The sequence below is a fragment of the Fusarium odoratissimum genome (assembly GCF_000260195.1).
Source record: "Fusarium odoratissimum NRRL 54006 unplaced genomic scaffold supercont1.27, whole genome shotgun sequence".
Taxonomy (NCBI): domain Eukaryota; kingdom Fungi; phylum Ascomycota; class Sordariomycetes; order Hypocreales; family Nectriaceae; genus Fusarium; species Fusarium odoratissimum.
The window spans coordinates 202245-228452 of record NW_022158711.1 but is presented as its reverse complement, the minus strand read 5'-3'; the positions used below and the strand labels follow the sequence as shown (position 1 = coordinate 228452).

General features: G+C 48.4%; 10 protein-coding genes across 11 annotated transcripts; 3 read left to right on the top strand and 7 right to left on the bottom strand.

Annotated features, from left to right (window-relative positions):
- Positions 1 to 10: 10 nt before the first annotated feature.
- On the bottom strand, positions 11 to 2138 carry FOIG_12568 (uncharacterized protein; the record flags this gene model as incomplete). Its single annotated transcript, XM_031213482.1, has 2 exons — positions 11 to 1687; positions 1735 to 2138. The coding sequence occupies 2 exons, from the start codon at positions 2136 to 2138 to the stop codon at positions 70 to 72; spliced, it is 2022 nt and encodes a 673-aa protein (XP_031056813.1). The 3' UTR covers positions 11 to 69.
- Positions 2139 to 2898: 760 nt separating this feature from the next.
- On the top strand, positions 2899 to 5768 carry FOIG_12567 (uncharacterized protein; the record flags this gene model as incomplete). The annotated part of the gene is made up of 6 exons (XM_031213481.1): positions 2899 to 3029; positions 3081 to 3167; positions 3228 to 4533; positions 4585 to 4726; positions 4779 to 5257; positions 5305 to 5768. The coding sequence occupies 6 exons, from the start codon at positions 2899 to 2901 to the stop codon at positions 5743 to 5745; spliced, it is 2586 nt and encodes an 861-aa protein (XP_031056812.1). The 3' UTR covers positions 5746 to 5768.
- A 1351-nt stretch (positions 5769 to 7119) lies between these two features.
- On the bottom strand, positions 7120 to 8600 carry FOIG_12566 (CMGC/SRPK protein kinase; the record flags this gene model as incomplete). The annotated part of the gene is made up of 5 exons (XM_031213480.1): positions 7120 to 7304; positions 7365 to 7530; positions 7586 to 7887; positions 7945 to 8279; positions 8359 to 8600. The coding sequence occupies 5 exons, from the start codon at positions 8598 to 8600 to the stop codon at positions 7120 to 7122; spliced, it is 1230 nt and encodes a 409-aa protein (XP_031056811.1).
- Positions 8601 to 11126: 2526 nt separating this feature from the next.
- Positions 11127 to 12316, top strand: FOIG_12565 (enoyl-CoA hydratase). The gene has a single exon (XM_031213479.1). The coding sequence runs from the start codon at positions 11313 to 11315 to the stop codon at positions 12156 to 12158; it is 846 nt and encodes a 281-aa protein (XP_031056810.1). The 5' UTR covers positions 11127 to 11312; the 3' UTR covers positions 12159 to 12316.
- A 166-nt stretch (positions 12317 to 12482) lies between these two features.
- FOIG_12564 (uncharacterized protein) lies at positions 12483 to 14364 on the bottom strand. The gene is made up of 4 exons (XM_031213478.1): positions 13826 to 14364; positions 13472 to 13779; positions 13059 to 13426; positions 12483 to 13012 (listed from the first exon to the last, which is right to left on the bottom strand). Exons 1-4 carry the CDS (start codon positions 14093 to 14095, stop codon positions 12582 to 12584), a joined length of 1377 nt encoding a protein of 458 aa, XP_031056809.1. The 5' UTR covers positions 14096 to 14364; the 3' UTR covers positions 12483 to 12581.
- Positions 14365 to 14497: 133 nt separating this feature from the next.
- On the top strand, positions 14498 to 16305 carry FOIG_12563 (uncharacterized protein; the record flags this gene model as incomplete). Its single annotated transcript, XM_031213477.1, has 3 exons — positions 14498 to 16023; positions 16071 to 16127; positions 16177 to 16305. Exons 1-3 carry the CDS (start codon positions 14590 to 14592, stop codon positions 16303 to 16305), a joined length of 1620 nt encoding a protein of 539 aa, XP_031056808.1. The 5' UTR covers positions 14498 to 14589.
- A 423-nt stretch (positions 16306 to 16728) lies between these two features.
- FOIG_12562 (uncharacterized protein) lies at positions 16729 to 19175 on the bottom strand (the record flags this gene model as incomplete). Its single annotated transcript, XM_031213476.1, has 5 exons — positions 16729 to 17130; positions 17176 to 17712; positions 17774 to 17914; positions 17973 to 18440; positions 18489 to 19175. The coding sequence occupies 5 exons, from the start codon at positions 19173 to 19175 to the stop codon at positions 16729 to 16731; spliced, it is 2235 nt and encodes a 744-aa protein (XP_031056807.1).
- Positions 19176 to 20217: 1042 nt separating this feature from the next.
- Positions 20218 to 21285, bottom strand: FOIG_12561 (uncharacterized protein). Its single transcript, XM_031213475.1, has 2 exons — positions 21175 to 21285; positions 20218 to 21104 (listed from the first exon to the last, which is right to left on the bottom strand). Exon 2 carries the CDS (start codon positions 21001 to 21003, stop codon positions 20374 to 20376), a length of 630 nt encoding a protein of 209 aa, XP_031056806.1. The 5' UTR covers positions 21004 to 21104; positions 21175 to 21285; the 3' UTR covers positions 20218 to 20373.
- A 268-nt stretch (positions 21286 to 21553) lies between these two features.
- Positions 21554 to 22486, bottom strand: FOIG_12560 (uncharacterized protein). The gene has a single exon (XM_031213474.1). It carries the CDS (start codon positions 22367 to 22369, stop codon positions 21755 to 21757), a length of 615 nt encoding a protein of 204 aa, XP_031056805.1. The 5' UTR covers positions 22370 to 22486; the 3' UTR covers positions 21554 to 21754.
- Positions 22487 to 22602: 116 nt separating this feature from the next.
- On the bottom strand, positions 22603 to 24456 carry FOIG_12559 (uncharacterized protein). 2 transcript variants are annotated; one of them, XM_031213472.1, is made up of 2 exons: positions 24206 to 24456; positions 22603 to 24147 (listed from the first exon to the last, which is right to left on the bottom strand). In XM_031213472.1, exons 1-2 carry the CDS (start codon positions 24358 to 24360, stop codon positions 22695 to 22697), a joined length of 1608 nt encoding a protein of 535 aa, XP_031056803.1. In that variant the 5' UTR covers positions 24361 to 24456; the 3' UTR covers positions 22603 to 22694. The 2 variants fall into 2 exon arrangements, with proteins under 2 accessions (XP_031056803.1, XP_031056804.1); XM_031213473.1 differs by having other exon boundaries at positions 22603 to 24208; positions 24266 to 24456.
- Positions 24457 to 26208: the final 1752 nt, after the last annotated feature.

The following is a 26208-nucleotide window of genomic DNA, read 5'->3' as shown; positions in this document are numbered from 1 at the left end:
TAAATAGGGTAGCAAATCCAAGTGATAGAGTCTCGACATATCTATTTTATGTTCTTGCTAAGAGATGACCTAGCCCTGTATATGATGCAGTCCAACTCTCATATGCCCGTTTCCCCCTCGGTTAGCCCTAAGGTAATACGGCACAAAGACACCCTCCCTCTCATCATCGAACCTGGATCCCTGTCCCCCAACATCAAAACCAGGTGTCGACATTGCCTCCTCCAACTTCCCACTGCGTCTCCAGCATGAAGTCCTCAACGCAATATACTCTTCATCTGTCCCACTAATACATAACCTCTCCTCCTTGACCGCAATACCCGCTTTGAGCCCAACATCCTTGAAGTGATTATCTTCCCATGCATTGTCTGCATCCTCGATACAGTACACTAGTGGTCCTCGAGCAAGTGTCAGAGTATGCTGGTTCGTGTATGGGTGCGGAGCAATGTAACGAGGCGTGAAGTTGCCGATTGTGATTGAGAAGGCGGGATTCGTAGCCGTGTAAGCTGGATCGAGAGTGAGATAGCCTTTGTGCAAGTGAACACTACCTTCGTTAGGCTTCGGCTCCAGGGTATACTGATTCCGAGACCACCCCGGAATCCTGAGTCGTATCGTGGTGTTCACCGCCGCAGGACTCGTAAGTCGAAACTTGACGAGTCCATCCCACGGCCATTCCGTCTCTTGCCGAAGAACAACCTCCCCCTCCCCAACCCCAATCTTCAACTCGGCATTCGTATACAAATGCACATTCACAAACACCTCCTTCCCATTCTCCTCCCCAAAGTCCCAAAGATATCCCCCTAACGATCCGTACAAACGCGTCACATTCGGCGGACAACAAGCGCACCAAAACCACTCCTCCCTCACACTCTTATCACTCTCCGAGCTCCCAAGCTGATTAACATACGTAAACGCCTTTCCATCAAGACTCATAGCCGTCATGACATTGTTATACAAACAGAGTTCCATGACATCCCCATACTTTGCATCAAGCTCTATATGCAGCAGTCGCTCGGCAAGCATCATGACCGCAATGGATGCACAGGTTTCGGCGTAGCATCCGCCTTCGTCGGTGGATTGAGGGAGGAAATAATCACGTCCGAAACCTTCCCACTGTTTAATGGCGCCGATACCGCCGGTGAGGTACATCTTTTTGGTCACCATGTTGTCCCAGAGGCGGTATACGGCGTCTTTCCAACTTGATGAGGAAGAGAGTGATCGAGAGCCAGATTTATCGATGCAGAGCATGTCGGCTACAGCGGTGAGAAGATACATTGCGCGTACAGAATGCCCCTCGACGGTCTGTTGTTCCAGAATTGGTTGATGAGCCTGGCAGTACCAATGAGACCCGTGCTCAGGGTAGGGATCAGGTCGATGGTACAGACTCTGACCACGTTGCTTCGACTCCCATTCAAAGTAATGCTGTCCGTCCTGACCTTTGTGGTTTCCCCGTTCTTCGAGGAAGTATCGGGATAGATCGTAAGCGTCCTTGTTTCCGGTGGTCTGGTATAAGCGGAACAGAGCCAATTCGATCTCGGGATGTCCAGGGTATCCGTGCAGTTGGTTCTCGTCCGGTCCAAAGGTACGGTGAATCAAGGCAACGTATTTCTCCATTGGCTCCAAAAGAAGGTTGTTCTTGTAGTACTGGTGGTGAGCTAGGGCTGCTTCGATGAGATGACCAGCGTTGTATCTGAAAAATGAGTACAAGAAACAAAGTAATGGGGCGACTTGACTTACAATTCATGCATATCCTGCAGATTCGTCCACCGCTTTCGCGGCTCAACAACAGTATAATGAACATTTAAGTATCCATCATCCTGCTGCGCCGACCGTATCATTTCGACCAAATCTCTCACCGCAGCATCGATTTCAGTATCAAACTCATCATGAAGAAAATAACAAGCACCCTCGATCCACTTCGCTATGTCGCTGTCCCAGAAGAGATGGAATGGAACAGGCCACATGGATTTGTCCGCATAAATCTCATGCCATTTCAGTTTGAAACAATCGTAGCGACCGGTCTCGCGGAGTCTTTTGAGCTGTGTATGCAGTGTTGTCTTTGAGACTGTAGTCCTCCGACGGTGGAGGAGGGAACCTGGTGTTAAGGTGGTATGGTGGAAGATGGATTGGGGATGAGACATGTTGGCGGTATATCGAGGTGAAGATTGCGGAATTGAATCTCAGAAACGTTTCTCAAGCTTTAACATGATATATTGCTATTGACAATGGTATGCGAGTCATCGCCAACGATTATTGATCAATTGGTGCAGGTCTATTAGTTCGTGGTGGGAGGCCCGGGCATCCCACCGGAGCTCCCACCGGGGACCAGTCTTAAAGAGGGGAAACGGTCAAATGCTCACGATAGTGGATTGGGCAGTCTCACAATATCCGAAAGAGGTCTGGTTAGATAAACCGGCGAAAGCCATTTTTTTTTTGCTTCTCTCGTGATGATTCTCCATCCCTGGGCGACATGCTATCAAAGTTGTCGCGATTCATATCGATAATGGTCAACTTGATGGAATTGAATTGGACTGCAAAGTACATTGGTTCTCAAATAGTAAAGAGAATGAATTGTTGCTGTCATTGTGTTTCACCTTTCCCCCCTCCCCATATGTAGAGATACGTCGAGAAACCTCATGTCAAATCGGATTGACCAATCCAGTAATTGATTAGTTCAAGTGGAGATGGACCCTGTCTCAAAATTCCAGGATTGGTGCGGCTATTTTCTTGGGCGTTGATCATCCGATGTGACTTTTACCCCAGACTCCAAACCAACTTTAGCCCAATTCGTCCATTTCGCAAGTGGGGTAATCTCCAACCTCGCTCTGCATCAAATCAACTTCACCAGACAACAACAATTGCACTTCAACAAGCTTAAAATCGTCCGAAACCTTCCCCGCAATGGAGAAGTACCAATGCTCACAATGCCCAAGAAGCTTCAAGCGGCCGGAGCATCTGAAACGACACCAAAAAGGTCACGATAGCCTGAGGGGTTTCGAGTGTGATGTTTGTCACAAGAGCTTCACGCGCAGGTAAGCGGTGCAGAGAACTTTTTCATGGGGCAAGTACTGATATGATTGAAGTGATATCTTGACAAAGCATGTAGCTATCCATGATCATCCGTCCGCTCTGTCGAGACGCGATGTTGGACGGCGCAGAGCCTGCTTGGAGTGCGCGAGGGCACGGGAAAAGTGTTCGAGGAATCTCCCGTGTTTGCGGTGTTCAACTAGGGCACTGGATTGCGCTTATCCTCAAACCAGAGATAAGCCTGCGGACCCATCGCCGGCTTCTCAGACTGGTACCATTGCACATACTCCTAACCAAACTCTCATCACTCCAGGCGAGACAGTAGACATCACGTCGCAGGTTCAGCACGTACCGTCGAATTTACAGCTCGCCTTACCTTCACATCAGACTCCGCATTCACAACACAGTCCTTTCTATGAAAGGACTAGTAATGAGCAACAACCGAGCTTTGACTATGATCTGTCCACCTACGATATCGACTGGGACTTCCCCATCAACTGGTTACCGTACGACAATGAGATTGAGACAAACTACTACTCGATTCTAGGCCTCGATATGACTCAGCCTCTTGATGCTGGTAATGGAACCATGATCGACGAGGCAGTTCCCAGCTTTCCTATGATAGATGCTCCACCACGACGTTTGTCGGCCGTAACATCGCTTTCCCCAGGCAGCGGTCTGGGTGTTTCTCCGCAGTTAAGTATGAGCTCTGGGCGTACTATACCCGGAGACCTGTACGCCACCAGCTCGAACGGTGCCCGACGCCCCTGTACTGCCAAGTCAAAGCAGCTGTTCCCACCACCGGGGCTTCAAGGATACACACAGCTACCAACCATTTCTCAAGACTCATGCCTCCAAGCCAACAGCCCTGTAACTCTTTCGTTCCCAGATCTGAGCCATATTGTCCTGGAAGACGAAGCGTACAGAGAGTCCTTCATGACACAGTTGACGTACAGCAAGATTTGCGAAGCCTTTACGCAAACGTGTCTCGAATCTTCCATGTTCCATCAGCACTACAACTCCGCTGACTTTCCGTCATTGAAGCTACTCGAATACTTCGTCAAGCTCTTCTTTGAACACTTCGACCCAATCGTTCCTCTTGTTCATCCTCACACAACCGACCTAAACGGAAACTGGGTTCTTGCTTTGGCGATCTGTGCCATCGGGAGCCAGTACTCAGCCACAGCGGATATCCACGCCTGCGTCGTACCATTCCACGAATTTCTCAGAAGAACTTTGGTTACTCAACTGGAAGGATCAGAGCTCAACCTGCCGCTCGCACAGGCTCTTGTACTGAGTCAAGTTGGCCTGCTATACTCTGGTGGTAGTCAACTTCAAAAGGCTGCTTACGAGAGGATGGGAAGTCTGCAGAGGGTCATCACCTTCTATCGTTGCCGATCTGGTTCTCAACGAGATCTGTCGACGGAAGCTCATGGCGAGGGAGATGAAGATAGATGGCGAGGATGGGTTGAAGATGAGACCTGGCGTCGACTTTGCTATTTCATTTGGGTGAGTTTCTGCTGCTCCTTCAGCTCAGTTTCGGAGACTGACCCACAGAAGCTACTAGATCGCATGGGACGCTACTTCTTTGATGACCACCAGACAGGTACATTCAACGTCGCGGACTTGACCTTGCCGCACGATGGCCTTTGGTCACAAGCAACGTCATCAGATTGGATACAACTCCATCGCCGCGTTGACAGTAAGCTGCACTTCTCCCCCTCCCCTGAAGCCCCATGCTTACGCGCTACAAGCGAATCCAACACTCGAAGTTGCCATCAGCGAGCTCTTCCGCGAACGAACCGCCAAAGCCGACCTAGGCGAATTCTCCCGCATTCTTCTCCTGCACGCAGTATACCAAGAATACACCACCGTCAGCACCTACTGCAAGCGTCCTCTCTCATCCTGGATCCCCCAGAACAACCCCGAGCCTCGTAACGACGAAACCCAGCACCTTCAGCTTTCGGACTCAAACTGGCGAAACGCTGCTCTCGACTGCGTGGATACGCTTCACTGGGCCGCTAATGCCACCATAGCATCTCTGCTTGGAGCTGAGCACCCTACGGTCCTGCATCTGCACTTTTCGCGTGTTGTACTCCTAGTCCCACGAAGAGCGATAATTACGCTGGTGAAATACCTCAAGGCGCCGGAGCATTCGAGAAAGGAGGCTGCGAGCCAGAAGGAGGCGTTGCAGGCGGAACGTGAGATATCTGAATGGGCTCAGCAAGATGGGGTAAGTTCTCTTGATCCAAGATTAGTGCGCTGCTAACAGTATTACAGTCAAAAGCTCGACTTGCAGCGCTACACTGCGGCTGTTTCTTCTGGCACGTCCGACGCTACGCAAAAATGACATTCTACGAGCCCCCCTGCGTATTCTGGGCGACCTTGACTCTCTGGGCATACAGTGTATTCTGCAGTAAATCACGAAGACCGGGAGGAGGAGAGATGCGCAGCGGGAGTGTCACTCGACAGATATCGCCTGATCGATCAGACGATGAGAATCCCACGTTCATAAGGCTGGACCGACCAAATGACGATGAAATGGTGCAGCTGTTTGTCAGAACGGGGGTGTTGAAGGCGTATATCAGTGGTGTTGGGGACATTTACTCGGCGAGTGCGCCGAAGAGGATATTGAAGGAGGGGAAGAGGGTTTTGGAGAGTGTGGCTTTGGCGTGGGGGAGGAATCGAGAGTATCTGGAGTTGTTGCAAGCTCTGGCCTGATGACGCTTTGTGTCATGATACAGAGTAACTGTTCGTATGAGTCAAAGGTAAGCACTTGTTGGACCGAACTGCTTTCTCCATCCTTCCCAAATATACATACAATGAGGAAATTACAACCATCAACCTGAACCAATTGTTCGTATAAAGGGATGCGGGTATCTGAGCAAGACCTTAATTCTGACAGGCTGTCATCCTAGGGTAGAGCCCCAGGCCACACCTTTACCTTTGTTGATCGGCGTAAAGGTGTTGACAGGTTTGAAGCTCGAGGTTTTCCGCATTGCTGTCTACAGGCAGGGACTTCTCCTATATCCCGTAGGTGTTCTTGTGTGTCCCTGACAAATCTATGCTCTTGATACCCGCGAAAAGCTCCAGAGATTTCAACGGGGGGGGTGGGTGAAAGAGTGATCTCCTCAGACGAGAAGTTGCACCCCTAGTGGTCTGCTATAAATTACTAGACATGGGCAAGTGATGGGTTGTTTGGGCCTAGTATCGTTACCAGAAAGAACCACTGTGGCTTAGGTAAGAGTATGATAAATCTCGTCTAAATGCTAAAATATTTGATGACTTTAGGATAAGTTTAAAATGGAGGTGGGGGTGGGGATAGGAGTTCAGTAAAAGTGGAGAAAAGTGAATGGGGGGATAAGTGTGACAAGTACCCAGAACGCATCGCAATTCCTCTTGGCCAATTCTACGTCACTACACGACAAGAGTAACAGTATCAGAAATGACTGATGTAATTAACAGTCACTGGCCGTTGATCATATGTGTATTGACGAACCCGAGATTTGTCGAGACCATCTCCAATCAACAAGAGAAAGGCAAGGACTTGGCTGCATCCGAAGGGGGCTGGACGAGACCTTTGCATCATGGGTTTAATTCTGGATTCTATTACATAGCCCCTTTGTATACCAACCATGAGGGATCAGCTGGACTCTGTACCTGCTCTGGTCAAATAAGGTTGAGATACGACAAGTGAGTTAACAGCCTTGCTCCCAATAAGGAACAAATGAGTATACACGCAATAACGCTGGTGATACTGGCAGGTAGCCTTTACATTTCATTCCAGGATGAGTGCAGAGGTGCGAGAATGACCTTTGCTTTGGTGCCAGAAAAATAGTATCAAATCAGGGACGACAGAGCCGGGGTAAGCCTGTGGTATGAAGAGATTATCGGCGAGTCATGACGATAAAGCCATCTCCCAAAGAGGACACTCTAGAAGAGCACATGCGCTCAAAGCAAATGCTAAAACTTTCAATATGCTGCTTCTTAAAACTTTGACACGAACATTGGGTCTGTGAGGCAAGCGGAACGTCGGTGGTAAAAGTATGTCGATGCCAATTAAAGTCCCCTGCCATTAACATGTGCCTAGCTATCTTACATATACGCCATGATCCACGGATCTTCGGCAAGCTTTTTTGCCGACGATCTCTTGGTCGGATCCCACTGAAGCATTCTGTTCATCATGGCAAGAAACATCTCTTTTCGCTCCTCTTCAAGACTGATTTCCTGCTGTGCAAGAGAAGTTCTTTCAGGAATGTCAATCTCATTACGGAAGTCACCTAGAGAGGTCACTGATTAGTAAATGGAAGTATTTATGATGGACGGCCAAAGCAGTTTACCGGTGTCTGTAAAGAACTTATGGCTGGCTTTGCCGGCTTGAAGGACTTCGGATGGAGGCTGACCGAGGAGCGCGATAATCTCGGCGAGATGTGCTCTGCTGCGGTATTTCTGGAACTCAGGGTCATGTCCTGTAAACATAAGCCGACCTTCGAAAATATCCCAAATCTGGTACCGAAAAGAATCAGTTTCAGTGCACCAAACGATGCTCTGAGTGGCTAACCATGCATCCTGCGTTCCATATGTCCACCTTATACGACCAGGGGGCTTGAAAGATGACCTCGGGAGCTCTGTAAATGTCTGGCTGGATGTCTTCGCAATGTTCTACATCACCAGGAACAGCCGAGCCAAAGTCGCATAGAACTGGCGCGCCATAGTCCTTGGGCTTTCGAAGTTCTCGTGATATGTATATGGTTCTGCCGTCTGCCTCCTTTCGTGGAGTTGGATCACTGAGCTCCTCTTCTTCGAAAGCCGCGAATACTGAGTCGTCATAAATACCAAACATGATATTGTCTCCTGTGATATCTATGCATCAACGGGTAAGAAAGTTTTCAAGTTCCAGTGAGGACTGTGGAACAATACCTGTATGTATGATATTGCACTCCGTATGGAGATAATCGAGTGCTAGAAAGAGTCGATGGAGGGTGACAGCGAGGACTACTGGCGGTAGTCTTCCCACTGGATTACGGTTCAGGAATGTCCAGATACTCTCCCACAGTAGCAGGTGAACCAGACAACGATGGGGCCCATCTGGCCTAGTAACGTCGAACGAGTCAAGCAGTTCCCTCACCGCGCTGCGCCCAGAATGCTTTCCTGATGAGGCAGAGATGCGTTTGTACATTTTGCGCTCATTATCTAGCTGCTGGCCCATGGACTGGGAATTGATGAACAATTTGAGTGCGACATGTCGACGAGCACTGATACACGTTAGCAGAGGGGTCTTTCAAAGGGCCATTCTTCACATGTTAGCTCTTGAAGGGTCTCGGACATACGTACTCCAGGTCACGCGCCAACCAGACAGTTGAGCTAGCTCCGAAGCCTAATTTTCCAACCACCTGGTAGCGGTGCCTGAGGACTTCCCCAATCCTGGCGGGATAGTAGCGAGACGCAACATCGTCAGGGAAAAGCTCTTCCTCTATTCTTTGCTCTACAGGCACCCTTTGGAAATTGAAATTTGAGAACACGAGGGGTTTCCATGCCTGGCTGGGCCACGGTATCTTTCGTAGAATTGAAGTCATCCGGACGCGTTTGTCGAGTGAATTATGAGAAAGAATTCCGGGAAAATATGGATTACATGGACTGGCGCACCTTGGCTCAAGGTAGTGGAAAGACTTGTTAGAGAATTGAATGGCGATGAGCTGTCGTGTCGTGGATGAGTCAGGCGCGAATTCGACAAATCAAAGCAAAGTCGGCCAGCGCGTACGCGAAAAGCTGAGAATCTAGAGATGGAGGCACATCGAAGCACGCGATGCGACTTGCTGATGTTCGCAGGCTTATAGGGTTCAAAACTAAACGATTATGGTTGTTCTGGCTACTATTACGCTGCGGGAATATGTCATGGCCTGAGTGCGAATAATCGTGTTCCTGATATACAGGCGATGTAGCTGTAACAGGGCGGTTGATGAAACTGAGCGGCAATGTTGAGCGTTTATTGGCTTGCAGCGAAGAAACGCTCATCAAAGAGGTGGCAATGGTTTTTCTCGTCTATGAGAATCTGACAGACAGGCAATGGCCCATTAGATTATCATCAGGCCAAAGTTTCAATCTCTCTATTATTAGCCTCAAGTTTGCGTAAGCATTATTCTCTCAACCCTTCTACCAACCGACCGGGTCTCAAACACGGTTCAGAATTGACATTACCTTCCATCTCTCTGCCATTGAACAAGAAATATTATAATCGTCCGTGAACCGGTCATAGAAGTAGAAGGATCAAAACTAGCATGCAACATGCCACCTAACAAAGATCGACTCTATATTGGTTGGACTATATGCTCGCAGGGCTACTGTGAAGATGCCTGGTGGAGAAGATAAGTTAGTCTAGCAACAGACTCCCGGCCGTTCCTCGACTAACCGATGATAACAGACATTATTGGGCTCTCCTAGTCGGGCCAGAAGCCGAAGACGGCGAGATGTGCGGAAAGCGCCTGCACGCCAAATAAAGAATCTATCGCGGTATGTAATCAGTCTGGGAGTTTAGCGAGCAGGAGACCGGCGCGGAATCCATCTTTATGACCTTGGCCTGCACTTAAATTGCAAGAGTTAAGAATTTGAAGAAGCTTGAAGCCATCTTGAGGAGTATACCTGTGAGGGGGGAATAGCCGGGATGGAATTGTGTTAAATAGGTCAAGGAGGCACTGGCAGCCCTGAAGAATAACCATGAGGCGCTGGGAACTGTGGTACTAGATTGGACCACTGTCTGTGATACTGCTATATGATATGTTAAGTAGAAAGCCTTGCAGCATTGATTTGATGGTCAGGCTGTTCTAGGATAGTTCGATACTAGCAGAGTATCGATATATAATCTGCTTGAAGGAAAGTAGCTAGTACTATAAAGGCTCGGTATGATGAATAATCATGATTATAGGAGAGTTGTGTAGATATAGCCCAGTTAGAATTCGCCAAAGCACTACCGATGTATTCTTTCTATTTCCAGTTTATGCGGTAAAGGTATAAGGAACCCGTCGAATATATCCCGCTAGAATGTATTACGTGGATTGATATGCCAGGATGATCTAGCCGACCCCTAGTCTATAATGCCAGTCACTGTATCCCTAGTAGCCATAATATTAAGACTGCTAAGGTCATATGGGTGAAGACTGGGTTCTCTTACGGCCTGTTATGAAACTCGATGAGTTCTCTTAGACCCGGAAAGGCCTCTTTGCTATCCCCAAGCTTAAGACTATAATATAACTCTCGATGAAACTCCTGGATTGTTGTGAAAGGACCCTAGAAGGATTTGTCAGGAAGACGTTGATTAAAGATTGGACCTCCGTCAATATTGGCGATCCTAATGCTACCTAGTGGGGAATAATACGTAGCTCTATAGTCATAGCCTTTAGTTACGCGAGAATCTGCGCCTTAGACTCTTCTGATTATCTACTTTTAAGATAGGTCTTGACCTTGGATCCTTTCCATAAGAATATATATATGGCCCTTGTGCTTGAAGCTATAGTATACTTTTAGGACTAGGATTGATACATCTTGCGTAATAAATTGTGTAGACTTTGCTTCTGCTAGTGTTATGAAGGCAGTGGCTTTAATATAGAGCTTTGATGAGGCTAAGAGGATATGCCTTAGATGTTTTCGTAGGTGGCGGAGATATGGTGTTTTATTAAGTTTGTAAAGGAATAAAGTGAGGAGCTGTATAAGAAGGCCAGAATTAAATTCTCTTGACTCTATGGTTGCAGGAACCGGATCTTTGACTGCATTGGTGTTCATCGCGTTGTGAGTTAGAGGACGGTTGGATTCGGTTATACTGACAGCCGCGACATCGGATTAAAGAATGCCCGATACCCTCTGATTGACCATGCGGCGCAGAGACGTATGAATTTTATGTTGAAGAAAGCGATTAATTTCTACTTAGAAGCTTAATTGGCCTGATGAGGAAATATCTCAAAAATAGAATGACGTTTAGTGTTGCGTATACTCGCGCTTTTCACGTTTGCCTCATGAAGGTGAAGACAAGCTCATTGCCGAGGATATCAGATAGCGCTAAACTCGAAATATCTTTTTCAGAGGTCAAAGCTGGGGAGACCTCCAATCACTTCATGCGTCACGCCCTTCAATATACATGTTCCTCGTGATTGATAATAAGTAGAACATAACTGAGCATCGGTTATAACGGGTTCATGATCCGATCCAACCGACTCTGGGGTATAAGAGGCTCTTTGAACAGACTGTTCTCTCTGTCATTATTTGAACACTTATAAAACTCTCTCATCTCAACAAACATGTCTAATACCAAGCCCCAAGCAGTTCAAGTCTCCCAGACTTCCGATGGAATCACAACCATCACTCTTTCACGCCCTCACCGCAAGAATGCCATTGACGGTCCTACGGCAAGAAAGCTTACCGACGCGGTTCTGGCATTTGAGAACGACGCCACGCAAAAAGTCTGCATTATCTACGGTGCACACGGTACTTTCTGCGCAGGCTTCGATCTCCACGAAGTCGCCAAATGGAATCCCGCGCAGGGAACAGACAACTATCTCGGTCCAATCATCGACCCGAGCCATAAAGTCGAGGACCGCAACATCGGCCCCATTGGACCTTCAAGAATGCAGGTAAAGAAGCCAGTCATCAGCGCTGTAGCGGGCTACGCTGTCGCTGGAGGCTTGGAGCTCTCGCTCATAGGCGACATGCGCATTGCCGAGGAAGACGCTGTTTTCGGTGTATTTTGCCGAAGATTTGGCGTTCCCCTCATCGACGGCGGTACTGTTCGGCTACAGGCCATCATTGGCCTCGGCCGAGCGATGGATATGATCCTAACTGGAAGGCCTGTCTCGGCGCAGGAGGCGTTGCAGTTTGGACTGGCGAATCGTGTCGTGCCCAAGGGTCAGGCTTTGGTGGAGGCGACCAAGATGGCGAAGCAGCTTCTCACGTTTCCGCAGGAGTGTATGAATGTGGATAGGGCTAATTGCTATTACTCTGTTTATAACGCAACGTCGTTTCAGGATGCTTTGAGGAATGAGTTTGAGAATGGTGTCAAGGTCATCACTACTGAGAGTGTGAAGGGCGCGGCGAACTTTAGCAGTGGAGCTGGAAGACATGGTGTTTTTGAGACAGCAAAGTTTTAGGAGCCTGTACTACCCTCAATAAAGCTTTCAAAATGAACTTTGCAGTTGTAAACGTCTACTTGACGTGTCTCCGTCTTCCGGTTAACAGTGTGATTCAGTCGCTGTTGTGACAGAGGTAGCGTGAATAAGCGCAATGCCCAGATGAAGAAACATATCAAACCTGTATACCTGTGCATATGCTCCGATTGCCAGGACACCGCCGTCGGTATCCCGCAGCTTGCCCTCACCATAAACCCAATAACGCAGTGTCAAGACGTCAAAATCTGACTTGCCCGGCATTAGTCCTCCAGCCTCTCAGCAGATCAATCTTGATACTAGTGATATCACCATGCAACCTTTACTCTGTTAAACATAAACCCATCACCGAGACTCACATAGGCTTGAGATGTAAGTATGAGATTCTGAGTATTCCACTTTTCCATCTCAGACACTCAACTCGAACGCAAAAGCCGTCGTTGTATCTTGATGCTTCATCCTCAACTTCAACTTCCCCTCCTTCACAACCTCCTCCCTCTCCTCCAGATCATGCGGTCCATCAACACGCTTGAACCTATCCCCATCAACAACTCGAAACTCCAGTGTCTTGACCTTGAGTCGTGTATCATCTGTCAGGCCAACTACATCAATCGTCCAATTCCCTGGTCTCGAGCGCGTACCTGCTAGTATCCGCACAACGTCCCCCTCAACAGTCGCATAAGCATCAAACAACCCATCTGAACTCGCGGTGGTTTTCAGACGCTGTCCCTTCATCCTTGAGGCGTAATACCTGTAGACCTGAAACTCAGCCGTTGGCCAGTATCCTTCCCCCTCGATGGCGTAGCTTCCACCACTGCCGTTCGGCTTACTCAAGAGACCTGCTATCATCAGTATTTAAACCACGACGATCTTCGACAAACTTACCAGCCATAAAGTCATGCAACGCTCCAGCGATAGCCCAATTCCCTCTAAGGCCATGTGCATTCTCTCGCTCAAGACCAGCGATCCACCATGCTCCCGCAGACGGGACTTGTTCTCCATAAACAGCATACTCATTGATGTTCACATCTTGAGCCTTATCGAGAGGAATGTCGTGCTTGGACAACAGATCATGGAATGAGGCCATTGAGCTCGCCATGGTGACTGCTTCGTCGCCGCCCTCCATGTGCCAGGACCATTGATCGGGTAGGCTATCTTTGCAGCGAGGCAGGAAAGCTGACCACCATTCATGGGACGTTGAGGGGATGGCGGACATACTGGGGCCAGTAATCCGAACGGATTGAAGCGCCTCTCTGTGAACATATTAGAACGGTCCAAGTACCTATGGAACAACATACCGAATCTTCTTGAACGAACGAGTCCAGAGTTCCAACCACTGCTCCATCGATCGATTCCAAAAGAAGCTCAAATCCGGTTCATTCCAAATATCTATAACGAGCCCCTCAATCATATCAGACTTCTTCACATCATCAAGCGTCCGTTCGAGAAACGCATCCCAACTCGTCCAATCATCGTTGTCTCCAGGGTACGCAAAGTTTTCCGACTGTCCGCCATCAGCACCCCAAGCAGCAGGGAGCAAGTAAATGAACTCGCCGCCGTGTTTTCGAGTAGTTCTGTAGTTACTCAACGCTGAAGCAAAGCGAGCCTAATAATGTTAATGCGTACACCAATGATGCTCGGATGTCGTATACCTTGTAGTCTTCGAGGCTGACGGCGTAGCCTTTGGTTCCGGGTAATTGAGATCCACCACCTCGACCATAATTGAACCCAAGGTCTTTGTAAAAGTGATCAGGTATCTGATCAGGTCTATCTGGTATTCCGTACAAGATGCCAGATGCGAGATGACGAGGCGGCCCTGTTTGAAGGGTCACGTCTACCGTTGCTACTCCAACAACGGGTTCTTTGACCTTGTCTACCTCGGATGGCAGGCTTTTCAGCATGGACATGTACTCTTCCGGCATTTTGATGATATTCGCTGCGTGTTTGCTTGCTCGTGTGAGTCGAAGTGTTGAGCGCTGAGGTATATACCCATGAAGCAACTGAGACTAAGCCTTTAATGGGAACTCCGGTGGGATGCGAAAATTGTCGCGACTCAGTGATACAGAAAATTTAGAGTTATTCTCATACGATTTTGAGAGAAACGCCAATTATTGTGATCCATCAGCTAAAGTCTTGGAATGCTAGTCCCCATTCAGAAGTCATTTTCCTTTCGCTGGAGCGTCTTGACTCGTGATGTTGCGATTAGTGATCTACCCCTCTGTCACTTCTCCGGTGGGAGACAGCCTCCAATTGGACCGCAAAGTGCTATCGATCCCCCGCAAAGATCATCAAACCTAATCTCCTTCCCCTTCCCCATGGGGTGACGATCTTGGCACGATGTGAAGAATCCAATACTTAAACACCCGACGATCCTTCAATTCCCTCCATCACCATCACCATCACCATCATTACTGCAATGTCTCTCCACGAGAAACAAAGCATCGACCACATCGAACAAGATGTCACCTCCCAAAAAGAATGGAGCCACGTCCAAGGCGAACAAGGCGCCTCCATCGACCGCAACATGTCCCTCTGGCAAGCTATAAAGGCTTACCCGGGCGCCATAGCATGGTCATTCCTCCTATCATCGTCCATCATTATGGAAGGCTACGACATTGTCCTCATCGGCAATCTCATGGCCCAACCGGCTTTTCAGAAAGCGTATGGTGATTGGTACGGCGATAAACTCGGCTATCAGATTTCCGGACCGTGGCAGGCTGGCCTTGGGAATGGAACTGCAGTCGGGACTATCATTGGGGCTTTTGCTAATGGGTGGCTTACGGAGCGGTTCGGATATCGTCGTACCCTTGTGGCGTCTCTTGTTGCTGTTACGGGATTCATTTTCATTACTTTCTTTGCGCATGATCTTCCTATGCTTCTTGCAGGATCTATCCTCTGCGGTTTACCTTGGGGTGTTTTCGCAACGATGGCTCCTGCTTACGCTTCAGAGATTTGTCCTATGGCTCTTCGGGGCTATCTCGCCAATTACGTTTGTCTCTGCTGGGCTCTCGGCCAACTCCTCGCCGCCGGCGTCTTATTCAGCTTTTCCGAGAACTCAACACAATGGGCATACCGTCTGCCCTTCGCTATACAGTGGATTTGGCCTATTCCTCTCATTATTGTTCTCTGGTTCACGCCTGAATCGCCGTACTGGCTGGCGAAGAAGAACCGTCTTGATGAAGCGAAGGGCGTTTTGAGACGTATTTCCGCAAAGAGCAGTAAGACGGATGAGGATCTGGATAAGCAACTTGCCATGATTGTTCACACGAATAAGATCGAGAGTGAACATACCAAGGGATCAAGCTACCTCGACTGTTTCAAGGGTATCAACCTTCGACGCACTGAGATCGTCTGTCTTGTATTCGTCGCGCAGAATACAACTGGTGTCGGTATCGGTGGTACACCTACCTACTTCTTTGTCCAAGCAGGCGTCGACCCCAGCAACTCCTTCAAGTTCGCAACAGGTGCACTCGGCCTTGCTTCCGTGGGCGTCATCATATCCTGGTTTCTCATCTACCGCATCGGCAGACGAGCCTTATATGTCTGGGCCTGTGGCATCTGCACAGCCCTTATGCTTATCATCGGTATTCTCGCCAGCGTTCCCCAGACTCAAGCTGTCAGTTTTGGCCAAGCTGGCGTTGTTCTAATTTGGGAGATTGTGTTCTACGCTACCATCGGACCTGTTTGCTATGCCATCATTGGTGAGATACCAGCTGTCAGTGTTCGCAGTAAGAGTATCTGTCTTGCTCGTATTGCCTACTACATCTCGCAGATTCTCAACGGCACGTATGGTCCTTACATGATCAATCCTACTGAGGGCAACTGGAAGGGCAAAGTCGGCTACTTCTGGGTGAGTCTCGAGATACTCAGGTTCTCTTCCCCTCTGACATCATTTAGGCTGGACTTTCTCTCTTGACCTTCACCTGGGCCTACTTCCGCCTTCCCGAAACAAAGGTATGTCTTTCCCGTCATCTCCGGATATCGGAGTGCTAACATTGTAAAGGGACGGACGTTTGAGGAGATTGACATTCTTTTCGCCAACAAGACTGCAGCTAGGAAGTTTGCTGACACCAAGGTTGATGCGTACGCTGATGACTCTGAGGGGCGTATCATCAAGGAAACTGAGGTTTGATACTGGTACCAAAAATGCAGGAGATTGTGTGTTTATACTTGGTGTTCAGATTGATAGCCAGAATCTCAAACCCATCTGTCCATTGATCCCTAAACGCCTATGATCCCTCTATTGTCCTCTTACACAGCCTCTTGATCATTCCATGAGTCCCTCAACTCATCTGATATCTTCACATAAGCCGGCCCAAAGACGTGACAAACGACCTTGGGTTTAAAATCTCTTTGGATTTTCAGAAACACCCCGACACACTCCATCACGCCCTGGGGCATTCTTCTCTCCCGCGCTTCACACATATGCCAAAGGGTCTTGCAAACCTGACATTGGTTCTTACTGTCCAAGACATGCTCCTCCTCGTCCACCTTTGTTTCATTGCAGGACATCAGCACTGTTCTTCCAGGTCCCATATGAAACTTTACTCGTTAGCTAGGTTACTCCGGGAAGTTTCAACACACTTACAGAAAGCTCGTCACTACCGTGCTCTCTCCTAGGTCTCCAAGTTGCGCCTGTGACCTCTTCATCTCGATCAAGGGTAAGCGTTGCTTTGGTTCCCTTGGTATAGCCAGCGCGCTTCAGCTGGCCATCTCTGTACATAAACTCCATACCGCAGAGCCGTTGGTATAGAGGGTTGAAGAAGGCTGTTATCTGAGAAACACTCGTCCAGCTTCCCTCTTTATCTTGTAATCTCCAGAAGAGCCTGTTGCAATCTGTGGATACTATTTGGTGTTCATTAAACTCTCTGCACAGATCACCTTTAGCCAACTTTGTAGGTTTCGTCCTAGCCTCAAAACTGTCACCCTTAAGGTACAGCGACCAGACAAAGCCGTCCTGGAATGATTAGTCTTGCGTCTTAAATCATCATCTATGACTTACCAATCTCTCAAAGTGACTCTCCGCATGACGTGCTTCGATCATATCGCCATGTAACCCAGGGTGTACTTCAACAGCGTTTGGTTCAGCACCAGACTTTTCGATCCGCACTCCGGTAAACTTTTTATTTCCAAAATGGCTGGTGGAACCATCATCCTCAATCTCTACTTCCTCCCAGAGAGTGAGATCCGTTATCCTATCACCTTCATCAAGGTCAAGATGGTCAATCTCGTGGAACCACTGCCCAATGTAGACCGGCGATCTTCCGTCCCAGAATTCGAAACAGAAACCAGACACGTGATGTGGCAGTCGGTTACGCCCTGTTCTTCCGCAAGAGATCCCTACGCGCTTGACGCCGTTGAGGCGTACAGTCGACGATGGGAATCGGTCCATCGACCAATTAGAGTAAGGATCTATCCGCGACCGAGCTTCCTCTTGGTCGTAGCTGAACGTACTTGGAGGCGAATCAAGCTGAAACGAGTCTCGATGGTCGAGATGTGCCAATCCGAAAGATTCTACGGTGCACAACGATGTACTCATCTTGGCAGATACAAGTCAGTATCTCGAAGCTCAAGATAACAAAAAGGGACTCAATACTCACATAAGGATGTGCCAGAAACCCAGTTATAATCTCTCCGTGAGGTGAAACAAGGTTATGCCATTCAGACGAGCCATCTTCAGGATATTCCCAGGGCATACCCTTATTAGTCGCCTTCAAACGTCGTCCAAAGCTGGTAGTTATCTGCATTGCACACAGATCATCAGCTGACATCAATCCCGGAATGATTTCTGCTACGTACCATGAGAGAGTAGGCAAAAAGCACAGCATGCTCCCGGTGGAAACGAAGGGTTTGGAACCCAACACCAGTAATTCTCTCACCGGCCGGTCCATTGATAGACAGAGACTGTTCAATGGCCAAGAATCGTTCTCTTGAATCGTCCCAGATTTCGCGAATGCCAAACTCCCGTTCTGTTCCGTCAGTGTAGTAGAAGCCTAGGCCTCTGATACTGAAAGTAACGCTACTATCAACAAATATGGCAACCCGGTTCAGGAGTGGAAGAAGTGAACCACTTGGGCCGCCAAAGTCCATGTTCAAGATGAAGGCTGGCTGTGGTGAGGCTGTATCAACGGTGGGAGGTTTTACAGTCGCCACGTCGGGTTGGGGAGCTGCAGGGTGCCATAGAAGTTGTTCGGAAGTTGTTGGCGTGTGGATGGTAGGGACGTCGCCTAGCTTCTCGACCAGCTGGACAGAAACGACCTTACAAGCCTGGCAACTCGTTAGTTACTCCATTAGTAAAGTTCAGATAAAACCTACGTCAAGCCCAAGTAACAGTCCACTTATGTAGGGGCCATTTTGCGGCTTTAGCATTTTTATGCCAACATAATCGTCAGGTTTGTCAACTTTACCCATGAGCTTCCATGACACCCCGCCAAGCTCATCCTTGATCCGAAAAGCAAGACCAACTAAACCACCAAAGGTACTCGCCACATGAACAGCTATGACTTGATCCGATGATCTGAGGCTGAAATGTGTTTCCGCGTCAGGCTGAATCAAGCCGATGCGAAAGTTCTCAGCTCCGTCTAGTCTTCTTGCCCGAAACCCGCATATATAATCTCTCTTATCGAGATACACTCTGGACACCGAGATTCTCACCTCCTCATTACCCAAGCCGCCAAGTCGCAGGTTCAGATACCGCGAGCCTCTGACTTGAATACCCTTTGAAGGGCTCGAACATGGCACCCCTTTAAGTCCCTGTGTCTTCTGAGTCATCTCGTATCCCAAGGAAACCAGTTTCTGTCTACAACGAGCTGTCTTCTCCAAGCGCGGCCGCTGGCGAAGCATAGAGATCATACAGTGGGTGATGTTTTCTAAGCCGTTCCAGATCTGTTGCCGATGGCGCATGTGTCCTCTTGAAGAGTTGTCATGCAGAGAATGCTTCAGGTCGAAGTACAGATCCCGCCATGTCTCTGTTCTATTGTGATCCACTGGAAAGAAATTCATTTCGTGATCGTGAGAGAAACGGCTAGCCCAGAATGTCTGAGGTAACTCGGTAGGCTTGGTTAGATTCGCAATGGTTGTTGATGAAAGCCTCAGGTTGCAAAAAGACGTGGTATCAAGAAAATCAATCATACAATGGTTCAACTCAGTAGACAGCTTGGAGAAACAGTCCGATGATGTTCCTGTATGATTAGTACCATAAGTGCCTCCGTCTAGAAAGCGACAAAAATTCGGATAGGTCACTATTCTGCCAGGATCGGCTTTCAAAAAAGCCCAACCTTCAGTGGGGCCTTCTCTGTCCGTTGCCTGAGCCAGCGCTTGTTCATTCTCGGCACAAAGGTATGATATCCACTTCCAGCCGCCGCCATGTCTAGGCATACTTTGAATGAAGTCAGAAAGAACCTTGGAGAGCTCTTCTGTTTCGTAGCGTCGCCCCGACTTCAGGAACATCTGGTCTTGGAATATCTGCCAACATGTTTGATGAACGATGAATCCTTTAGTCGGACGAATTCTTGGATGTGGTTCCAATTCCAATGACCCATCTTCAACATATCCGATAGGCGTGAGTGAGAACTGCGACTGGTCTTTTTCGCACTGGACTGTAGAAGGTCAATGGGGATTCGGCTACTGACGGGATTTTGTTACCTGCGAAGATCTCGCGATACCAAACCTGTTCTTGTTCTTCATGATGCTGAGGGGAGGGGGTGCAAATTCCGCAGAGAGCGCATCTGAGACACATTCTCGCTATTGATCGATGGAGTTAAATCTTTCGTGGCTTGAAGCGAGATGTAGCGATGTTGTCGGATCAATAGCGACTAGTGATAGATCTTGTTGTCAGAATCGAAGAGCGGGCAGCAATGAGTTACCTCGAGACTGGAAGCAGCATTATATACCTCTCTAAGGGGCAAAAGTCACAAAATAGGGTTTTCCTTTTTTTGGCATCAAGCATTGTAGTACAATGTCTAAACTATGAGACAGTTGTGTTATTTGCAGTTGGGATCTGTGGCTGAAAGCATATAAACACCACGTATGGCTGACGATAGAGTAACGGTTTATGCATGCTCTCATTGGCCTCTGTAAAATAACCCTCAGAGTGTAAATAGTGACTAATCAAGAATATTGGCCGCGACTGGCTGTTAAATTACAATTGCGAGTTATTGTATCTCTCTCTAACCTTCTGCATCAACTCTATAGATATCCACTAATGATCAAGCTTTGACTTCGCCCTCAAGGCTTCCCATTCGTGCTCCAGCATTCCATACTCAATCATATCCCACCATTGCCTATCAAACCAAATCGCCTCTCTACTCCTCCCCTCCTCCACAAATCCCAACTTGTTATACAGATGCTGCCCCCGCTCGTTGAACCCAAAAGTGCCAATGCCAACACGATGATAGCCACCAAACCTAAAAGCCCAATCCAGCGCCCAATTGATGCTCTCCCCTCCATATCCCTTGTTCCTAAACGCGTCCGCGATGACAATACCAATATGAGTACCCCGATGCTGTTCGCGATTCTTGGGAGTGCCGCCCCAGCCGATACATATGAAGCCGATGGGGACTGGTTCTGAGCTTTCAATGTTCTGTTGTTTGGCTTCTTCGGGAGAAAGACACAGGACAACCGCCAGAACGGACTTTTGGAACTCTGTCAGGAAGTCTTCAACGCCTTTTTTGTTCTTGGGACGAAGAATGGAGGGATCTGCGAGGGCTTTTGCAACGGGGTCGTTCTCAATATGCTTGAAGAAGAATTCTTTGTCTTTGTCATTGTCTTCAGGGGAGCGGTAGATAAGACGTTCCGATTGGAACGCCTTGGTCACGCTTGAGATGTCCATGATGACGATGATTGATAGAAAGAAAAAGATGATTGAGGTTTGTCTTTGTGGTTTATGTAGTCGTTGATTGTCGTTTATCTCATCGGGAATCCGGCACGTATCTAAGCGCAGGGTAAGCATGCATGGCGCCTCCACTTTCACCTTCCTATTTGGCGATGGCTCATGACTCACGACCCAGATTCGCGATGGTGAAGTGGTGATCGATTCTCGACGCGAATTAATTGCGCCTGAGTCATGGGATTGACTCACTTTGAAAGACAAAAGAACCTCAAGTCTAGTTGCTATTCCTCAGGGATATGCAGTATTGTCTTATACAAGAGCCTCTCATTTATAGACATGGGCCTTATGTAACACGACCGCATCCCCTGTTTCATTCGGGTCATCTCATGGGTACACAATATCTCATCTTCGTGACTCAGCTTGACATGCATTCTCATTAATCTTCATCCAGTCTAGAAGTAACACGTTCGATAACGGATTGAACCTATCACCTCGGTGATGACCTATCTCCTTGCTTGTCGTATGTCGCGCATTATTCTCAATGGCACCTTGATCTGACGTGAGCCAGATTGTAGTCAGCCTACAACATCACCATCCCTATCATGTGGCTACGAGATGTTTCCCGCGATGCAACCGCCAGAAAACAGGCATATGAGCTTTTAACAAGACGTCTCAAATATTATCTGGAGGTAGTGTAATAACTACCTGTAATAGCCCAAGTTGAGCTGAAAAGGTTATCGTCATCGTGGACCTACTGAACCTCTAGAACAACAAAATACGCATAAACACCAGCTCCAATCCTCTGATGTTCCCTCTTCCTCGCTACAACCTTTACCCTCCCCTTATCAGCTAGTCCATTGACCTTGGCCTCATACCCCTTCGCCTGCCAAACCGACTCCCGAATCGTCGAGACAATAACGCCACCAGCCTTGCTAACTCTCACAAACTCATCAAAAGCCTCGGGTCCAACATGACCCTCCGTCATAGTCCCAACACAAATGACCGCATCATAACTCTGTGAGGGGATATCAAGCGTTTCGGCGAGGTTGGCGACATTGAGTGATTGGTACACGCCTGTTCGCTCAGCGACTTCAAGCATACCGGGACTTAGGTCGATTCCGTGAAGGTTTGAAGCACCGAGCTTTGTGAGCGCTTCGCCGACGAGGCCTGTTCCGCAGCCGGCGTCGAGAATTTTAGCTGAGGAGATTTGAGTGCCGAGATGGGTGACTAAATCTTGAGACGCGAGTTGGGGAGCGACGTATTCTTCTTTCTCGACATCCTGGTTGTAGGTGTTTGCCCATTCATCATAGGTACTAAGTGTCTCTGAGAGACTGGTTGCTTTGAGGGAGCGCTCGAGCTGAGACATGTTGATCAATGGAAGCAGAGGCTTTGGTGGATTGATTTCGTCAGCAGGTCAAGTTCACTGGATGTAGAAAGATATTTGCATCAGGCGTTGGGAAGAGGGGCATTTGTATCTCGTGTGTGCAGCCAATGACGTAGTAGTTGAATCTGACAAGATGACGCTGGGGATCGTAAGATAAGCATCACAACAAGTTAATTTCTCACAGCCAAGACTCATCAATTCTGCAAGTAATGTAATGTAATGTAATGATTATGTTTATTTTACTCGAGCAGTGACTATCAGGCGCACGGGATATTACTAAAAGCATTACTCTCCTTACTAATCTGACTTAAATGCACTCAAAATCCGGTATCAATAGTCCCGAGCGATGTAAACCAAACCTCGGCGAAATCTTCGCCAACTCAGCAACATACCCCGGCACACCACCCGGAATCTCCATATTGTACCATAACTTGGGATCATCTAACGCCAGCGCAGCCTCATGCATCTCCACGATCTCCTTACTATCCCAGATACCCTCACGTCTATTCAAGCGTCGCAGCAGATCCAGCGCTCTAGCACGATGCGGCCCTTCAGTGCACGACCATACAACTACCGAAAGACCAGAAATCAAATCGCCGTCGAGGGAGAAACTTGGTTGGCCGGGTGTTATTAGGCGCTGGGAGAAGATCTCGGCGGCGTTGAGGAATGCTTCGGCGGTGTCGGGGGTTGGTTCGGAGAGGTCTTCGGGACCGCAGGACATGCCCATTCGCCAGAACGCTTGTTGGAGGTTGAGGTATGTGAGTTGGGGGGATGTCAATTCTTGACATTCCCATGTCGCGATGTGTTTCTTTGTCAACTCGAATCGCGAACTCCAGACTTCGAACTTAGCATCCATCTCTTCCCATTTCGCTTCGAGTTCCTGCTTCTCTGGTCCTTCGAGGGTACACATCTCAATTCGGCCGTCGTCATTCATCGAATATGTATATGGCGTTTGCGAAATGATGTCCACGGTCTCGACGTCGAGTTTGCGCAAGAAGCTAGCTGCTTCATCGAGGTCCTGGAAAGGCTGGTCCGACCCATCGCCGCACTGCAAAACATCAAGACAGCCAGAGTGAATATCCGGAATGATGGTATCCTCCAAAAACATCGAAGCTTCAACGCCAAGATTCGCAAACATCTCCGTAAGCTTCCTCGCCATCTTCTGCTCCTTCGCACTATTGATCAGAAGAGGCGACGAGAGCAGTTTCGTTCCAGCGCGAATATGTCGAATCGATTCGGCATACCGACCAGTGATACCCTCAAACGCAACAAATAACAAACAGCACACCAGAGTACACTGCAGGTCGAATGCAGAATCCATCGACATGTGGGGTATAATACGCTGGATGGATTTGTTGTACTGCTGCATAGCCAAGCTTTTCAGCTGCTGGAGTGGAGAGCACGTCTCTTGGCCCGCCATGTAGAACCTATGCGCGGCACCAACGGCGATGATGGCATGCTTAATAGGTTCGCATGAATGCGCAAGAGGGAGGACATAAGTGAGGTAGAAGTTTGACGAGCCGGGACAGCAGGTGAGTTGGGTGGAGGTCCAGTGGTGAAAGTGGTGAAAATAACAGTTCTCAATGGATGTATCGGCTATACGAGGGTTGAGAGATGAGACGGTGTATCCAGTGACGGGCATTGAAGCGCGTTGCTGGATCTGGTTCTTGGTGGGCGTTGCATAACCGTCGCATTTGACACGGCCATCGCGACAGCGGCGACATGTCGGCTTCTCCTCATCACACTTCAAATGCCTAACTCTACAATAACACAGTGATTAGAAGCAGTTCGCCGCCCAATTAAAACAGAAATACGTACTTGCTACATCTAATATTAGTCTCTGATTCGTCAATCAGCCATTTGCAACGGGGGACATACCAGGTTAAACAGCCAGTGCGAACTTTGGGTCTGGAGGCGCGCTGCCATTTGACCTTCTTGGGCAAGATTACGAGCTGGTTCGTCGACGTAGTCATTTTCTCTTCCTTCCTTGTTACGAGAAACTTGATCAAAAAGGACAAAGCAAAGCAGGGAAAGCGAGAGAATTTTGATGCTGTTGGATGGTGCACTTCGTACAGGGAAATATCAACATGTAGCAGTGTGGAGACGCCAAGAGGCGCAGTACAGCGCTAGCAGGGTCTTGATCCCTGCTTTTACGACGCAGCGAATCAGAGAGAAAAGCTCGGCTGAAACGTGGGTCTCACAGCATCTGGAACTGTCTGTGTCATACCGGGCAAAGTCACTTTTGGTAGCAACTGCGTAAGCCTCAATGATACACTTCGTTTGTTTCGCTGGAAGAATCATGCATATTTGACAGTGCCTCCCAATTCACCTGAAACTGAGCATCTTGGCATGCACGTTTTCGGCTGTTGAGTGCCGATAAGGCTGAATTAAAGAGGCAGAAATCGAGATGAATTACGCGGCTCCCAGGGGCTTTGCAGGTCGAGAACATCCCAATTGTAATTTGATGCTCGATTTGTGATGGAATCACGCTGCATTGTGAGGTATCGCTGAACGGCGAGCCTGTTTGGGAAAATTGTCCGTGATGAAAAGGATATGTGACTAGCGGAACTATTGTAAAACAACATGACACTGCATCTCTGGACGAAACAGTCTTCAAGATCGTTTAAGGGCTGATACTGCCAAGGATGAAGGGAGTATCATGATCTGCTGTCCGTTCCGCATTGTCGGAACTAGTCCCGGAGCTCGGAACGCTTGGCTCGGAACGGTGAGTACTCTGCGACGCTGCAGTCCCCGTACTTGAAGCTCTCAAAACTGTCGCAGGTAGGTAGTTATTCACATCGACTTGATGGTGTTTAAGCGTATGTGAAAGCCTATAGACAACCATAAACGCTATCCCGTATAAGATGACTACGGCCGGGACTATACTGGCCCCACTTCAGCTTTGTAACTTTTGGTAATCACCGCCAAATCGAAGTTATACTTTTGAGTTTGGTCGCTAGGCCAAGCCCAGGATAGCCTTGAGAAACAGACTCCCGAGATCATTGGGGTGTTGTTTCGTGGCGGAGCACGTGCGCTCCGCGGACTACGACTCACGGGAAGACGGAAAGGCTGCATTAACGTTCATACCGCGAAAGAAAGAGTTGAATGAGCCAATCGAAAAGAGTTCAACAAGCAGTATCACTGGTCGTTTTGGCCAGGAGTTTGACAATTAGCCTGAATGGTGAAGTGATTGATTACGTCACTCTTGCTAAGGGGGCTCAGGGTTGTCGAACACTCACCGGAGCAAACCCCTCAAAAGACCATAATGGAACTTTCTCCTCGAATGCCGAATAGCACCTGCATAGTGGTAAGGAGATCTACAGGATAACTCGGCCTTGGCAAAAGCATAATCCACCTCTCGTTCGAAGTTAACCAGAGATCTTTGACCTTCTGGCACTATCATCTTAGCATCGTTACAACCCACCACGATGCAGAACCAAAGTCCCAATCACATGTATCACCGCGTATAAGTAGCCCTATCATATTGTGTTATAAGCTTCGTCTTGGCCTCGCTAATCGTGCGTGAGCCGCTTTTCCGAGAGACGGTACACAGCCTCGCTCCACTAAAAAGGTTTTCGGGAATGCCGAATGCGCCTCAACACCAGCATAGTCATATCCGGAGGCCGAGAAACCCGTTCATCGCGGATGAATGAGACTTCGGGAGGGGATCGGAAATATTAGATAACAATGGATCTTTTGTCGATGAGTGAATCACTCGTAGATCTTATAAATGTCATGACCAAAAGGTGCGTTGTATCGTCAATACATGCGCAGGAGGGCATCTTCTCGCCATGATTCGCAGGCGGTGAGGGTCACTCGGA